Below are 18365 nucleotides of genomic sequence, written 5' to 3' on the forward strand. Positions count from 1 at the left end.
ACGGGAGTTGGAAGAGGTGATTTCCTCCTGGATTGTGTAACTGATGGAGTCCAGAAGGCCTCTCATTGTAGGGGTCAGGCACTGAACAGGGATGTATTGACTTCTCCAGAAGATAAACCTTAAGTCAGAAATCCCTCTGTTTCTTTGTTCTCCTGGGGAATAAGGTACAGATACGGCATTTATCCCTTCTGTCCCTCGCCTAAACAAATTAGGTAACTCTTGTGAGGATAAGGGCCCTGCATGCGGCAAATTTCTGCCTGGCAACTTCCCCCCTTCCCGAAAAAACCTAACTAACTAATCAACCTATAACTATACTAAGTGAACTATAACTATATACAAAGTGAGAAAATTCCCAAATTGGCTAACCAAGCCTCAAGAGTGCTGTCACCATAGATGGTGAGAGGGAACTGAGAGAAAGGTGGCGGTTATGCCCCTTCTATGCCCTTGGCTCTGTGCATGGAGAGGGCAGGGGCATATGTGCCTCTTAGTGCTACTGCTTGCAAAAGTCTCTGACTTGAGTGTGTATTGGGTGCACATAGCTCTACAGTGGAATGTATATACTCATAATCACTCCAAGGATAACTTCCATTCAAACTGTAATCTGTAAAAACTGAAGTTTTACAAATGATGAAAATACAACAGACTAACGTACCCTTTTTATGTACTGCACCACTTCCTGGATATACGATCGAATCATCTCTGTCTTCTCTCTGGAGATAAAGGATTAACAAATTATTGCAATAGACGAAATTACATCAGTATGTTTGTGAATTCAGATAAATCAATACCCAATGAGATAGACTATGCCTTGAAGAGACAGTTCTGTCTGTCCATCCATCTGCTTTTCTAAAGTGTCTAATGCATTAGAATCAGGATGTCAGAGCTGTACCTTCAGAAATGTCCAGATTTTACTGTGACCTCCTGCAATGAAATTATTTTCTGTTTCTTGCCTTTAAGCCCTGATAATGTCAGGCAAGTCCTGCTCTCATTTAGTCCTTCTGCTGTAGAATAGCACTCCTGCTGCTGCTCCAGTGGGGCAGTGGTTCTTGTAAATGTTAAAATGGAATACTAACAAGAACACACAGGGAATCCCCAGGAACATATTGCCCAACGTTACATTACGCAGCACTCCATGTCAGTGAGCAGATAGTGTGGATGAAATTCAGCCTCACTGAAGTCAATGACAAAACTCTGAGTTCAATGGGGTCAGGATTTCACCCCATAACTTTACTAAGTAAGCCATGGAGCACTGGATTCAGTTGAAACACTTGAATTTTAGAAGTGTCTCTGAATATATTATTATGTAGGCATTGGATGGGGCTAACTTCACAATGGCAGGCAGCACGGCATGCCAAATGACTGCTCAACACTGAGCTTCTCTGCTCCTGTGGTAGTATAGCTGGTGACATGCTGCAGTATTTTAGGGATAGGGCATGGCTGCTTGTCTTCTGCTTTTGAACTGCATTGGCTTGTTCTGCTCCACAACACTGTTGCTTTACTGTTTTGGGTAACCCCAGAACTGGTACACGGACTGAGAACAACAAAAATATGTTTCTTTTGACCTATTTCATATATGTTTTCTGTTCAACCACTTTAAGTGGAGTCAAAAGAACTTGGCCAGGAACATTTCAGCAGCTTCATCTGCTGTGACCTTTGAGACAGAATTTTTTCAGGACTGCCTGGCTAGAGTTAGTACACACTGCCATAGACATCTGCACCATAGCAGGGGCAGTGCAGATACATTAAAAGTCACTGGGACTTAGGTTCCAAAAACCCTTATGCGCCTTTGAAAAGTTTACCCACTGGCAATATGGGCCCTGATTCTGCACCATTAAAGTCGATGAGAGTTTTGCCATGGACTTCAATGAGCACAGTATCAAGCCTATAGTGACCATGTAGCTCATTAGAGAGGATGGCATGTGGTCATTTGATTATATAATGTAAGCAGTTTCTTTATGGTTTATGAAGTTTGCAGAGAGGGAAGCAAACTATCCCCAAATGATGGATTAGTTGCAATATTTCAAGGAAATCAAGGAGCACTTGAACGGTTAAACAGAATTTTGAATTGGTTGGGAAAACTCTCTCTACATAAGGGACTCAGATATGCTGTTTCCAGGCAGCTACGCTAACCCTAGAGACAGGTAAAAATTAGGGACAATAGAAAAATGAAAGCCTGGAAAGCTTGGCACAATATATTAATCTGGGTGTCTTATGATTTCCCACATTTGTGAGAGAGCATCCTCAAAGACCTACTTGGCACAGGAGGTCTTGATGGAATCCACTGGCTTTGCAGGCAGGGTCCTGCTACCTCTTTCAGTAGTGGGGGGGGAGGGTGGCAAACTTTGTTCACTTATTGGAACAACTGGGAAGAAACACAGTACAGTTTCCTGCTCCTTTTGCTGTCTTCCTGGGGTTTTCCTGCATAAGAAGTTTGAGGAAGCCTCCTTAGGGATTTTTACCTGCCTCCTTTTGAACAATTAATTTGGTATTTCAATAAACTCTATACTGACAAATCATTTCATGTTGTAATTGATTTTACTGTTAGAACATTTTTCATAACGCCTAAGTGATTTTTCCCAGTTTTACTTGAATGCCATTAAGCCAATTTTACCCACCTTAAATAATTCTTTCCCTTCTTTCATATTACCACTTACTATTCCCATTTTGTCATCTTCTCTTTCAGCTGCTTATTAAATTCCTCTAATCTTTGTTCTGAAGTCATGCACTGTGGTCCTTTGATTTCCGCAGCCCATCTTTCATTTCTATCCAATAAAAAGATGCATTTCTTTTTCCTATAACAAGAAGCTGCAAACCATATACAGTGGTGATGCTGCACTAGACACTCTGTAATCGCGGTTTTCTGGAAAAGCCTGGCTGTTTGTTTTGGTTTTTTGTTTGGCTGTTTTTTAAAAATTCTTTTGCAGTTTTTTAAAATTTGGTTTTAAATATTACAAAGCATCAGAATCCTGGGCAAAGGTAGGCAGGAGCTCAGTAGGCAGAACAACCACTGGAGTTCAGAGTCAGTATCAGAGTCAATAGGCAGGCTGAAGGTCAAGCCGAGGGGCAGAGCTGGAGATAGGTCAGGGATCAGGTAGAGGTATCATGCCATGTAACAAGGTCCATGTAGGTGTTCCAGGATTCAAGTTGGAGTCAAGGCCAAGTCAGAATAGAGGTCAATACAAGGAGTTCAGGAACAGAACACAGGATGGTCATAGCAGCTAGCTAGTGCCACACTGTTGTCTGGACACTTCCTGACACACCCCCTGAGTTTCTATAGGGCAGGGAGTCAGTCGAGTGCCATAAAGGTGCCTGTCCTTCTAGCCACTTGAGGTGGGACTTCCTGTGTTTGGTCTCCACAGTGGGAATACACAAGCTGGTTACACCTGTTACTCAGGACTGATCTACACTTACCCAGCGATTAGGCGACAGTCGACGCAGAGTGGCTTGCGTAACTCCCGTCAACTGCTGTGCTTCCCTTCTGCGCTTCCCTTCTTCACTGCACTGACGGGAACTGCGTTCCCGTCAATGCAGCGCTATGCCACTTGAGGGGATGGTTTTGCTGCGTCGACTACTGGCGTCTTCTGGATTGATTGAGCGGGTCTTCACTGACCACTCAATTGATCCAGATAGGTCGATCTGACGGTGGCAACTTTACCACCCTCAGTGTAGATGTAACCTCAGTGGCAGTGCAGGGGCATACACTGCCTAGCAACTCTGCAGGCCTGGATTTGAGACCCAGTAGGCCTTACACAAAGATTGATAACTAATAATAAATACAGTAGTGCAGACCTAAAATGTTCCATTCTCTCTTTGAATTATTTGCCAAAATTAATTGAGGAAAACAAACAAATCCCATTTACTGCGCACTAGAAGAGGACACAGCCCAGCTATATTATGTGCTTATTTGTGAGCCATAAAACAAATCAATATTTTTGCACCTGTTTACAGATACTGCACACCTAGAACCCTATTCTTCTCTCACTTCCACTGTTGAAAAATCAGAAGTAACTCCACACTGGCTAAAACTAGCATGAAAGAAGAATCAATAACAAAGTATCTTAGGTGACACTACAAAAGTAGCACAAACTCTCCCTTACGATGCTGCTGTTTGTTGAATTTAGAAAGTTTAAAATAGATAAAGTTCAAAAGGAAGGAAATTCCTACACAAACTCTGTTAAGGTGAAATTAAAGTTGCAGGAACTGTCAGCAGTTTGAGCACATGCTATCTATCATTCAGTATCATTAGAATTTTTTAAACACATGAAAAGGTGGGATCTCAAGAAATGCAGTTAGGGTTGCATTTCCCAAACAAGGCACCCAAACTACCTTAACCCTGTACCCTTAGAGGGGCCAGCCTGCCACACTCCTTTCTTTTTATGCTGCATATTGAAAATGGCTCACAGAACACTAGAGTATCATTACAAGGCTGATTTGAAGCCAATGGGTTTATCCATGAGCATTCACCCACACGTGGAAGTATTTGTGGGATCAAGGCCTAAGTGTGCCATTCTGTCACCACATTGACCGTGGCTCTCTTCATGAGGATTCTCTCTTTTGACATGGAGTGCAGTACAAGAGCACCTCTTTAGCTGGCAAAGTGCCTTGTGGAGGAGGGGATTTGAGTAGTTCAATAGGAAGTGGCATAGTTACTTTGGTGACCCCTTACTGCCTGCATACTGATCAGCTAGTGGAGGCTTTTCTTGTGATTTCACACGGAGCAAGTGTCCTTGAACCGCTTCATAAAATCTAACATGATTTAAGAATATACTTACTCGTCCATTTGATTTTTATCCTTGGATTTAGCTTCTGTGATCTTCTCCTGCCTCTTCTTGTCCATTTTCTTCTTTAACTCCTTCTTTTCTCTATAGGAAAGAGTAATAAAGATAAGTCTACACACACACATACATATTTCAACCAGAAGTTAGAAGGTGAAGAAGATTTAGTTAGTTACATGAGAATAGCACCTTACTTTTCACAAATCTCCTTTAGTTTCTTTAACTGGCTGCTCTGACACTCCTCCGCTACATCTGTCAACTTCTGAATGAGCTGGGAAAAAACCAAACAATAAGCATTTTACATTTTGTTATCATAAATAATCCCAGATTTCTTCAAAAATGTAGTGTGGTGAACATGAAAATGTTCTATCACCACCAAGATATATATGTGATTAAAAGCTATTAGCAGTTCTATCAATGAAGTATGGATTGTCCTCTTGCGGACTGTGAATTTACACATAGAAATCTCATTAGCTCCCAAGTATTATCCTGCTTATGAATAAGTGTGGTCAATGGTAAATTACAATTGAATCTCCATGGCCTTGTCTAGTTCAGTTTCTCTGAATGCGGCACACAATTGCCATGTTCAGAACACTACTATTCATAACAATCTTGATTTTGGTGTAGCCAGGGAGAAGTAATAGATTCATACATATTGGGTTAGAAGGGATTCTTTGCTCATATATCGGAAGCATGGGGGGAATAATACTTCCTACATCATATGAGTGTTATGAGGCTAACTTCGTAATATTACGAGTCATAAAAGGATTATTGATATATTTCACTTGAAGATCACTATAGTTTTGTGTGACACAGTGTTGGGCAGCAACCGCTTAGCCAGCCCTCTGTCACACCAGCCCCAATTAAGTGAGGTAAATTGGAGCTGGCTAGGGACACCTGCACTTGATTGGTGAAGGGGAAACAGCTGTCTGCCTAATTAGGCCCAGGTGAAGGAAGGAGAAGCCAGGGGAGGGGAGGGGCAGGGCAAGGCAAGGCAAGGCTCTGTCCGCTAGCCAAACTGTATGTTGTAAGAAGGTGGTGGGACTGCACACTGTAAATAAACTACACTGGACAGCTAAACCAGAGGGTCTTCGAGTCATTCATGACCAAGAGGGTGGCTGAAGTGGAGGGGCAGTGGCAGAGGACCCTTTCATTTAGGTATAATTCAGTAAAATAATCAGATACATGTTTCGAACCATGAAACAAAGAATGTATAGTAACAGGTAGCTAGTAAAACCCAATTGTCTTTCCTATTTGCAGATAACTAAAGGAGGGTATTGAGTATGAATTCTCTTCTAGAACTACAGAATGACGAAGTATGCAACTACGAAAGAATTCTCAATTGGCTGTAAAGCAAATTTCCATGAGAGAAAATATTAATTCATATAATGCTCAGAGGAAACTGTCAAAATGTTTCTTATTGAAAAAGTAATCATCATGACACTTCATAACTGAACAAGTCAGAAAATGTAACCAAGCTGGAGGAACAATCACTGTCTGTTTTGAAATGTAAATGCAAGCAGGGAAAGGGGCGTACATACAATAAGAACCCTCACAAAATAATTATATGCTTGTCTAAAGTGTTTGTTCGCAAAAAGTAACACAAATTCTTCCTTCCAAATAAAAGGTAAGATACAACCCATATCATACATAGCTTATTACCAAAGTAAGGGCATGTTCCTGAGTTCACTGGAATACTCATATAACTGCTCGCCTATGTAAGCAAGGGGTTTATTTTCTGGTCCTCATTTAACTGCAAACATAAAAGTGCTTTGCATGTTAGTGTCATAGTTAATCTGCAATATGTTGTGTAGGAAGGTTTTACTGTGTACTTTTCAAATACATCATTTTTGGGACTATTTGTATGGCAGGGACAGAGTAATACACAATACTTCAAAATGATACAGATGTGCAACTGTTACAGGATAAGTGATATTATATTACTTTGTGTTATTTGAGAAGTAGCTTGTGACCACATAAACACAGACCATACCATAAAGCCCAAGGGGGCAGTGATAAAGACACATGTGCCTCCTTAACTTTGGGATTTCCTCACTTGGAGTGTGTAAATGTGCAATGTTGTCGTCACATCTTCTTGTTAGTGGAATGCATCATACAACATTGGGAATGCAAGTTCCTACTAAAATCTCAAGTCATTCAAATGATTATTTATCTCTTAAGAGTCTGGGTGCGAGAAAGAAAGAAAGGAGAAGGCAAACTAGATAGACAGAGAAAGAGGGAGCCAGTCTTGTGTCTGGCCTGGAAAGGAATTCAGGACATATTCAAACCTGCCATTAGCAGAAGTGCCAGTGAGTGTCAATTCAGTATTTATCTGGAGAGATAAGGAAATATATTTTGGGCAGAGATAATTCCAACTTTTAAGATTACCTCAAACCGGCCAGCATTTCAAGTCAAGGGCATTTTAAAAACAGAGAATACCCACACTGGCTAGTAATCTGCACCAAAAGCATTTAAATTCCTCTTGGCCTAGGGGGAATGACAATCCTCAAAAGTTTGCCCTATGCGACCTATGTGACATGACAAAATCAAGAGAGAAGAGAAATGAATGCTGACAAGAGAAAAAAAATCAGTGGGCCAAATTCTGTTCTCACTCACACCTAGGCCAGCCCTTTGGGCTTGAGGGCAACATTTGGCCCAAGTTCAGGAAATATTTATTTGTGGGTTAGTTAAACGCTGCAAGATTCACACTGAGGCCAACATGTGGAAATTTTGGCCTGGGACAAATCTTCAAGTAAACCAGAGGTCTGAGTATCATGAGGCCTCTCATGTCTGGTCAGCTGAGACCCTTCGTTCCATTTCCCCCTTCACAGCAACCCCTCACTCCGCACATGCAGAGAATGGGAGAGAGACCCTGATCTGGGAAGGAGCACCTATGTTGCCCACCCAGCCTCCAGTGCATGAGCGTGCACACACACTTGCAAAGGGCACGTCTGGGCAGCTGGGGAGAAACAAACCCCCTTAAAAAAAAAAAAAAAAGTATGACTGAAAGAAAGCGGAATGGGCTGTGTGTGGAGCATGGCAGGGGTCCCAGCAGGATGCAGAGCAGAAAGCAGCACCTCTGTACTCACAACAACCCCTTTGATTTTCCACTTGGTGGGAGGGACGAGGTACCAGGTCCTGAGAACCCTAACTCTGACCACTCTGTCCAGCTCTGAGAGAGGAGCTAGGCGGGGAGCACTAATAAGCCCCCATCTCCACCCTTCTAGCCCAGCAGATGAGGGGCACTGCAGGGCCACTATCAGCTGAGGCAGGCAGTGCAAGAAGAGTGGAGATCTCAGGACTGAGGGCTAGGGTGAATATGGCTGCAAACAGTCCCAAGACATCAGCTGGGATAACCATTACCTGGGCAGCCAAATGGGAACACAACTGGCAACTACGGACTCATCACTTAGATCAGAATCAGAGCTTCATTTGTTAGCGTCTTGCTCAGGAATGTTATTCAGTTGGCTGCCAAAGTATTTCCATATGTTTCATTTTAACTGCCAACGCTTTTTAAATAACCTGCTATTTAGATGATCCAACAAATCACTGTACATAAGCAATAGACTAGGCGATGTTATGCAGGAAACATCAGAGGCAGATCATTACACAAAACAGATCAGCTCACTGAATGCACAACATAATTCCTATGAAAGAACGCTCCAGCTTTTACTATAGGCCAGATTCCACACTGCTGTGACACTTGTGTTGTCATCTACGCCTGTGCAAAGCAGGAGTGAAGTACTGCCACTCACACCTGGTAGATCACTTTTCATAAGTGTAAATTACAACACATGATATAAAACAGTGAAGTTTCCAAGTCCTAGGAAAAGTGGAGCCTTCTCTACACTGGAAAGTTGCATCAGTGTTGCCCCAAGCCAATGGCTCATTGGGCTAACATGGTTAAGGCACATCAGTTTCATATGCAAACATCCACAAGGGAGCAACGTGACCAGCACCACATCCAACTGCCTTAACCCAATGGACCAGGTACCCATTTTGCAGCTGGGTGAACTAGAAGTAGCCTTTCAGGGGGAGATCAATCACAACTCAAACCCATGATCTTCCAGATTATAGCAAGTCACTTTAACCATTCCGCCCTAGAACTAGTCACACTGACTTAACTTTTAAATTAATGCAGTTTAACTGGTGCAAACACCTCCATGGACACTTATTTTGGATTAAGAGTGGTTTATTTTGGATGAATTTATGCTTCTTCCTAACTGATTTGAATTAAATCAATAAACACATTCAAACTGAAATAAGATGGTCCACACAGTGGTTTGCACTGGTTTAAATTCACATCTGATGATACACCAGTTACTTTTGCATTGTAGATATAGGTTAAAGCTGGATTGTCCAACCCATGGTCCACGGGCCAGAGTCCGGCTCACCAAAGCCTGTTATCCAGCCCGCTGGGCTGCCAGCTGGAGCTGAGGAACAGCCCCTCCCCTGAAGGACTCAGGACCAGAGGTAGGCATGGGATGAGCCATGTCTGGCTGGGATGGGACACTGCTCCACATTGCTCTGTGCAGCATGTGCAACTACCCTCCCTTGGGAGGCTAACCCCCCCCCTCCCTTCTGCCCAAGGCCCCGCTCTCGCCGGCCAGCCAAGCCCAGCCAGAACGCAGGCCTGTCCAGCACTCCCGGAGCCCACACCCCTCAGCAGCCCCGGCCAGCTGGGATGCTGCTCTGTGCAGCGCGGCAGCTGCCAGTGAGAGCTCAGCCAGGGGAAGCAGCGCTGCTGGGGGCAGGGGCTACGGGAACCAGAAGTCCCCCTTCTTCTCCCTTCTCCCACTCCCCGGGAGTTTGCGGTTGGGAATCAGTCCAGCAGCCAGGTGAGCCAGCCCAGGACAGGGAGGAGGAGGAGAAGCCGCCTTTCCCAGCCATGCCCCTGCAGGCAGCCACCCCGTTGCAGATCAGCAGCCAGGAAGAGCCAAGGTAGGAAGTGGCTCCCCGCCCAGGTGCCAGGGAGAGCAGCCAAATGTCCTGGGGAGCACAGCGGGAGCAGGACAGAGCCACCCCGTCCTGTCCCCCATAATTGGGGCAGGGAGTGAGGAGAGCACGGTGGCCATGGGCAAGGGAGGAAAGCTGTGAGACACGTCTAGTCACGTGACCAGTTATGTGTCTTTCTCCCACCACTCCCCCAAAACTCCCCCCCTCCCCGGCACCCACTGGCAAAAATAAAAGTTGACACCTGTACTACCCCCTGCAGTCCCATGCCGGCCGGCCAGGTGCAGCAGCAGCACGGCCCATTTGAAATTTGCTCACCAGCCCACTGAGTGAGAAAAAAATTGCAATGTGGCCCCTCACGCTAAAAGGTTGGACCCCCCTGGAGTGTGGTAGAGATTATCATCCAAAATTATTCCTAAATGAATACACACCGCATCTCACAGTCTGTATCGAACACAACTCAAATAGACTCCTTCCAGGGTATTAGTCCAACAAAGTCTTTAAGTGCTCATGGCCCTGGTAAGGTGCCATGCCCCCAAGGTTTCCTCCCTGGAGACACTTCACCCACTGTGGTTTGTTCTGGCCCCAGCTCTCCAGTGGGACCTCTTAACAGTGCAGATATCCTTCTGGGGGTTTATCAGTGTCCAATAATAGGCCTCTTCCCCAGTGGCTTATGGGGTGGGACTTGGGCCCACCCACTACTCCGCGTCCCAGCTCAGGGACCCTAACAATAGCAGCTACGTGTTGCCGTGTCCCTTTAGCCAAACTTCTTTCAGTTCACTCAGCCAGTTCCCCATGGTCCCAGCCTTCACCAATGCTTCACCCTTACCTCAGGGCTCTTCTAATATATATATATATATATATATATATATATATATATATATATATATATATACACACACACACACACACCCAGCAGCAAGCCAGGCACTCTTTCTCGCTCCCCCAGTCCCTGCCAGCACTGAGCTGTCCAGGGTGCTGCAGTCCTTCAGGAGCACCATATTCACTCCTTAGGCTCCAAGCACCAACTGACTGGTCTTGCACTATAGCTTCTTTTATATTAGCCTGCAACCCTCCGACTGGCTAGCCCCTTGCAGCCTCCCCGATTGGCTGTGTCCCAGACAGTCTCTCTGCATATCTTGGAAGACTCTTCTACAACTCTTTTCGTGGGATGGGTATGTCAGGACCCTGACACCTCCAGCAGGGGGACTCCGGGACTAATCCACCCCATCACAGTGTGTCTTTACAAATCAGTTTTATTTAATCCAGGACCATAAACACTAAAATCATAACAACATGGTTACTTCCAACTGTCACTTGAGGACCCAGATAAGGTTGTTTGGTTGTCCTACTGTGCACTTCCATACTAATAATACCTGTTCTCTAGCATTTTTCATTAGTACATCACTTAAGGAGGTCAGGATCATCATCCTCATTTTACTGAGGGGGAAACTGAGGCTCATAGAGGGGAAGTAATTTGGCCAAGGTCACCCAGCAGCAGAGCTGGGAAGTGAACCTAGGTCTCAGGCCAGTGTACTATCCACCAGACCACACTGCCTTCCTAGACCTAAACATCTTTGAATTGCTTTTAAGATTAACCTTAACTCTGACTTTCTTAGGTTTATAACACTTGGTTGGGAATAACTGCAATATTCCTGTAATATATTTTGGCCTAAATTACTTATATGTATTCTTAACTTAACTCCATTTTAACAGTGTCTGTCTGGTATAATCATAAGTTAGATACAATTGTTAATAATTTAACTCAAACACAAACTAATTTCTTCAAATTGTAAGCAGAACTGGTACTGCCATGTATAGTTAAGGCTGCCTACTACTTCTATTATAAGACTCTTTTTTGGTTGCTTATAACTCTGCCAAACTTTAATCATTCGGGCTGAACATTTCTGTGCTGGGAGTCTGCCCCAGGCTAATATATTATTAATTTATTATTATTATTTAAACAAAATGGTTCACCTGCTTCTGAGAAGAAGGTTAGGGAAAACGATGTGTTTTTCCTATCTGTACTGAATGAGTCAGGTTTCCTGTGGACAAAAATTGCTTGCAATCATGTAATTAGGGATTGTATTAAAAGGCATCTGCAAAAGGGGGGCCAAATTAAGGTTGCATGGACACATTTAATTCTGGTATTTCCCAACATTTGAGTACTTGACTTTATATCCTTAACATTTAACATAATTTGTTTGTTTTATATATATAGATTTACATAGATAGCCTATGCACAAGAATGTAACTATGGTATCTAATGGAAAGTTTGAAGAATCTCTTTTATTAAATTAATTCAGGATTAGGAAAAGATGGGGACATGCTCATTTTCTTAGGTTCCAGTTTTTAATTAACTCAAAGTAAATAAGAAATTTACTTATACATTCTCAGAAAATCCAATCTACACTCAAGGTATGTCTGTACTGCAGACTGAAGTTGATTTATTTTAAATTGACTTTCACCCACCGAATTTTAGAAGTTGCAGGAGTGTTATCACACTATGCTCCTTGTGCCGGGTTCTTGCGTCCCCACTCGCCATGCTTCGGTCGACATTCAAAGTATTGCACCCTGGGTAGCTATCCCACAGTGCAACTAGCCGCAGAGGCTTTTGGGAATCTTGTCATCCTCCCATGATGCCACATGCTCCTTCCCCCTCCCTTCTTGTCCCAAACAAACTGCAAAGGCTTTTTCACGCCTTTTTTTTTTTTTGCCACATACACACTGTTGCTGGAGAGACATGGAGCCCACTCAGTTCTGCACTATCATTGTGAGCATCACAAATACCTCATGGCTTATCCTGCAGTATTTTCAAAGGTGAGAGAGGAGCCGCAGCATGCAAAATAGCGATGTTACTGAGATGTTACTGAGGCCACCCTGCTATAAGCCATAGAGTGGAACAATTCCCGTTTGTTGCAGGTTGTCATGCATCATCTTCAGTCCGTGGAGCGCCGTTTCTGGTCCCGGGAAACAAGCACAGATTGGTGGGATCGCATCGTTATGAAGGTGTGGGATGATGAGCAGTAGCTGAAAAACTTTCGTACGCGAAAGACAACTTTCTTTGAACTTTGTACGGAGTTGTCCCCAGCCTTGAAGCACGTGAATACTCGCTTGAGACCAGCTCTGACAGTGGAGAAGCAAGTGGCCATCGCTCTGTGGAAGCTGGCAACCCCAGACTGCTACCAGTCAGCTGGGAATCTATTCGGAGTTGGTAAATCCACCATTGGAGCTGCTGTGATGCAAGTATGCAGGGCCATCAATAGGCTTCTAATAAGAAGGGTAGTGACTTTGAGAAACGTGCAGGACATAGTTTCTGTATTATTGTTGGCAAGGATTGTATGCAACCTCTGTATGGGGGAGATGTGATGCGAGGCATGGGAGTTCAAAGGACTATTCTGAAAATGTGCCAGACAAGAATGGACAATAAGTGTTGAGTGGATTTCCTGGGGAATACCTTGGGGGAGATTAATGCAAATTTCCCACCTCCGCTTATGCAAAACCCCTACCTTTTGAAGCTATGTTCTGAGGCTAAGTCTTTGTCTGCTGACTACCTGTTTCTGGAAACTTCAGATCAAAGGCCCAAGTGGTATAAAGAAATGGCTGTAGTGCCCAGCCTGCATTCTGGTTCTGAATCTGAGACAGCCATGAACTTGCAATCCCGGGGAAAACCCAGCTGTGGGTTTTGAAGGACTGACACCAGACCTGAGGTTGGAGTAGGGGGTGACCTCTCATAAGCTTTTTAGCAGGTAGGTTCTTTTACTGCTTTTAATATGTTTTCTCTGTAACATTTTTACCTTAAGAATAAATGTGCTTAGTTAGAAGGAGCTGAGTGGTAACTCATAACTTCTGGCAATCTCACTGTTCAGAGCAATCAGAGAGAACGCAAAGATCAGACCCTGGCCTGTTTAGACACTCTGGTTTGCTGGGGATATCACAGTGTAAAGCAGGCAACTGTGCAGCCTTAAAAACCCTTTGTCAGAAGGGAATGAGACGCAGGTCTCTGCTCTAGAGAGGTGATGGCTGGCAGCCAGAAGCCTAGAATGAGTGCCACCGAGGGACCATGAGTGGGGAAACAGGTGCTGCTGCCCCGAAATTGCAACAGAAGGAATGAAGTAAAGGGGGATGGAAGACGGATCAGATAAGGAACTCAGGTGTGAGGGGAGAACTGGGACAAAGGTCCCTGAGATTGGATGCAAGAGCGTGGGGAGGAAGATTGGGATTGGAAGCCAATTGGGATGGAAAAAAAGTCTCACAGAAAGCCAGAGAGAGAGAGAGATACAGACAGGTTGGGTGAGGAGCTGAGAGCAGGGGTGGGGGAAATGGCCAGTCAAGGAGACTAGGACAGCGAGTCTGGAGTGTGAAACTAGGACTTGATAGGCCACAAGACTGGGATGAGAAGCCTGAGGAGTGGAGGCTGGGACTGGCCATGTGAGGAGAATGGAACTTGGATGAGGAGCCAGACATGGGGAAGAGACTGTGACAGGTCAGAGTGGATGAGTCAGTAGGGGTCACGCTTGAGGAGAAAAGAGCAGAAGAGTCTATGCTTATTCCCCAGTAAGCACACTGCTCTACAGAGCCCTGAATGGAACCCAAGATTCCTGAGCCTCACCATTTCTCTGCTGTCAGCAAATATCTGTGAAACCCATTCGCAAAGGGTCCCATCATCTCCAGTGTTGGCCCATACACAGCACAACCAACTGTTCTGTTAGCTGAAGTGGCAGAGGTCTGTAGTGTGGATCTAAAAGTTCCAAACCTGCTGATGATCCATTTGGGTATCAATATGATGTCACATGATGGAATATCTGCTTTTTTAGTTTGTTTTTTTAAAAACCTGGGAAATTATACCCCCAAAAATGATGTTAAAAGAACATTATTAAAGTCACTAAGTCAAGCACCCTAATGCCAGAACTAAGGTTGCTTATCCAACCTTAATTTGATCCCTTTTTACATATGCATTATGATATAGTCTTTAGTTACATGATTATATACAATTTTGTCCAGAGGAAAGAAATATCTAGATCTACCTTTCTGAAAGGTATGAACTTATCAACAAATTATAGCAAAAGGGATACATCAACATGAAAAGTTCCCACCTAAACTTTTTATAGAAAGTAAACTGAAGGCATTTTTAAATTAAAAGCTTTTACAGAAGAGTTGTTTTTTAACAGATGAAGATTACAAATTGCAACATCTATGTGTACATTGTAGAAGCAGCTAGATTCTGTCGGACTTGCACTCCATACAATCTTACTGCCTTCATCTGGGCTTCAGGGCAGCCAGCCACTTAGTGTTTTTCAGCACAAGTTTTTTTCAAAAACTGTATTTTAAAAGAAGAGTCTGCATTACAAACTATCCAAGGTCCACAGTGCAAAATACAAGCCAAGTCCTTGATCCAGCAATCCCAAAGAGGGGACCCAACTGAAGGATAGGAACTGAAGGTGAAATCCTGGCCTGTTTAAACACAATGGCCAAACTCTCATGGGCTTATATGGGGACAAGATATCTGCCCTAACTTTGACGATAAGCTACATAAGAAACAAGGATGACAAACGCACTCCCACACTTTCTTGCTTTGCCAATTCATTTTTCATTAGCTTTGTGTTTTTAAAAAAAAATATAAGTATTCAGTCACTCCATTAGACTTAAATATCTAATCATAAATAAGCATGAGTATATTAAATCATGTGGATTTTTTCACATCATGCAACATCAAACATTTTATTATTTTCATGTCCTTGGATGTACGTTGGAGTATGCTTTGAATGCCAGTGGAGACCCAACACAAAGGGTTTTAAAAGTCTTTAAAGTTAACATTTCAGGAAATTTTCTAACTGCAATTTCTTCTAAGTATGAGCACTATACCTATTTGAGAAATGATGGCAGAACAGTAACACTAGGCTATAGGTGGAATACATCTATGGCCATTCTTACAATGGGCTGTATCACTTTGAGGGTGAGCGCTCAAAACAGGAATTTACAAAGCACAATTGCAAAGACTACCACTTGCTGATTAGCTACCAGCTGGAGCATAGAAGCAAGTTAGAAACACACATTTTTCTTCAGGAAACAAAACCCTGTCCCCTTGCAAATGGATGGAACAGACAACTAAATAGGTCCTCTGTGTAAGATACCTAGATAGCCCCCGTCACTGTAGCATCTGAGCAGCTCCCGTCTTTAATCTATTTATCCTTGCAACATCCCTGTAGGTAGGCAAGTGCTATTATCCCCACTTTGCAGATGGGGAACAAAGGCACAGAGATCCTATGTGACTTACTCAAGATCGCACAGTCAGCCTGTGGTAGAGCAGGGAACCAAATCTGGGTTTCCCAAGTCCTATGCTAGAGGGCTTACTACTGGACTATCTCACTTTCTTTTGCCTATATTGAACTTATATGAGTCTACCAGTCAAGAATAGTTTAAAACCAATGTTCCACCCACTCCATAGAACGGCCAGAGCTTACTTCTATTCTTATCTTGCTTACTGCTGATTAACAAGATAATTGTGTGTCTTATCAAAATACCCAGTGTGGTTACAGTTTCTGATAGGTACAGTCTCTTAGAGGATTTTCCATCTCAAAGCACTGTACCAAGAGGTGAGTACCAATATCCCCATTTTACAGCTGGGGAATCTGAGTGCTTATGGTTGGCATAACTTTGATCTTGTTGAAATCAGTAGAAATGTTACCATTAACTTCAAAGGGAGCAGAGTAGACCAGTGCATTTGAAAATCTCACTTGGTATATTTATATATCTCATTAAAACAGTTTTGGAAGCCATGGAACTGCTTTGGCATTCCATTCTATACCTTCTGCTAACCCTAAAACACTGGTATCACACCTCAGATTCACATAACCCTATTACCATATTTAATTGAGTCCCATAATTTTAAAAGCATACATGCACTTGTGCATGATCCCTAGTTATATATAAGCAAAGCCTGATCCACACGTGCATGTTGGGATTTGCAGGCACATGTGCCTTGTTGTGCATGCATTGGTCATTTCCTGATCACACTTTTAAAAATTTGGGACAATATTTGACTGGAGTTGAAGTTTATAGTGAAAACAACTTTATAAAAAAGCCTACTTTGGCAGCTTTTAAAAAAAAAAGACTGACAGATAAAACATTTGAAGCGACAGCTTATAGGCACTATTGCCTATTGTGGGACAGATTCTGTCCCCTGCCTCTCAGGCCTTATAATTTGCTAGAGAGGACTCTAGGACCTATGCTCCTTGAAACCAGGGGAAAACTTCCCCAGCATATGGACACTTGGAAACCCTGCTGCAGAGGGTGTTTTCAGGGTACGAGGAATCGTGCCAGAAGTGGGATGGGGAATCATCATAGTCCACGGTGCTATGGAGATTCTGGGAATTCTCCAGACTTTGGGAGGCTCTCGTAAATTAGAATCACCCCCACAGTTGGTCTAATTTAAAATGGAGGCATTTTGACCCACAGATGAGCCCAGAATCCAGAAGGCACAAAGGTGCCACTTTTCCTCCCAATTCCCCTTGGTTATATCTTCGAGGCATAGCACAGAATCTCAATGTATTCTTCTAACCTATGAACAATGGCTTTTCCTACCCACTAAAATGCTGGTGTATGTATTAAAACTTCCTTAAAAAACCCTTTTCCCCCCTCGAAACATTCTGCATCATCACTTTCATCTGTAAAGTCTTCCTTAAGTTAGCTCAGAGGGACTTACGATCGTGCCTCAGCCAATGGCAGCGTTCCAGTTGTGAAAACAAAAACTGGCTTGGAATAATGTATGGAAAATAACTCTTCACTGTCTATAAAGGACGCCCTTACTGATTCACGAGATTTTTTAAGCTGCTCCAGTTCATGTAAGGAGATCAGCACCAGAGACAGCATTTAGCCACCCAGCTGAAAAGCAGGCACAGGGGGAGAAAAAAAATATTGTGGATTTATTTGCTCTAATTAGCATAACAAAAATGGTGACAGTATCATAACGTTTAGGCATGAATAAAATATAGTTAGTTTTAGATGCAAAGGTTTTTTATACGTAGTAAATAATGATAGTTTAGAGCAGTGGCTCCCAACCCGTGTCCCATGGGGTCTTTCAAAGTGGCCCGCCGCTCCTCTCCTCTTGCCTCAGGACCCAGGAGGAGTATGTTGCCATGGGGCTACGAGACCAGTACAGGCTCCTTGCTGCAGCCAAGGGGATGGGAGATCAGTGCTCCCCTCCCCCTGGCTGTAGCAGGGAGCACGGCAAAGCGCTCTGCCTGGGTCCATAGGTGCTGAAGTGGTTTGATGGTCAGAGAAGAAGACAGCAACAGAAGACAGCAGCATGCATCACGCAGCAGCAAGCAGTTTGATAGAGCAGAAGGACCCTTAGATGAGACAGAGGGATTTGACCAAAAAGAAGGTGAATAAGTACAACTTCTCTTAAAATAAGGAATGCATGAGTGCAGTTGTAAATAAAGCTGGATGCTTGCATTTGAATGGCCTCTTACCTCACCCAATCTATGCTTGGTTGATCAACACTCATAGAATGTTATCTTCTAGTAATGTTATTAAATGTGTACTATTGCAATGTTATTTTATACATATGTATAAGGAATCTGGGTTTCTACAGGTATGTTAGCAACAAGAAGGGTCAGGAAAAGTGTGGGCCCC

The 18365-nt window shown here is 43.5% G+C and overlaps 1 protein-coding gene across 7 annotated transcripts in view; it reads right to left on the reverse strand.

Moving 5' to 3' along the window:
* Nucleotides 1-18365, reverse strand: part of PLCB1 (phospholipase C beta 1) — a 642689-nt gene that overhangs the window by 99860 nt on the left and 524464 nt on the right. For all 7 annotated transcript variants that reach the window (XM_067565312.1, XM_067565318.1, XM_067565317.1 and 4 more), the window contains 3 exons: nt 4970-5046; nt 4773-4862; nt 653-710 (listed from right to left, as the gene is read on the reverse strand). In XM_067565312.1, coding sequence (XP_067421413.1) covers nt 653-710; nt 4773-4862; nt 4970-5046 — 225 coding nt within the window. The remainder of the gene's footprint in view (nt 1-652; nt 711-4772; nt 4863-4969; nt 5047-18365) is intronic.

Source organism: Emydura macquarii, unplaced genomic scaffold (assembly GCF_026122565.2).
Source record: "Emydura macquarii macquarii isolate MOO-44397 ecotype Brisbane River unplaced genomic scaffold, CSIRO-AGI_Emac_v2 contig_2676, whole genome shotgun sequence".
In the NCBI taxonomy this organism is placed as follows: domain Eukaryota; kingdom Metazoa; phylum Chordata; order Testudines; family Chelidae; genus Emydura; species Emydura macquarii.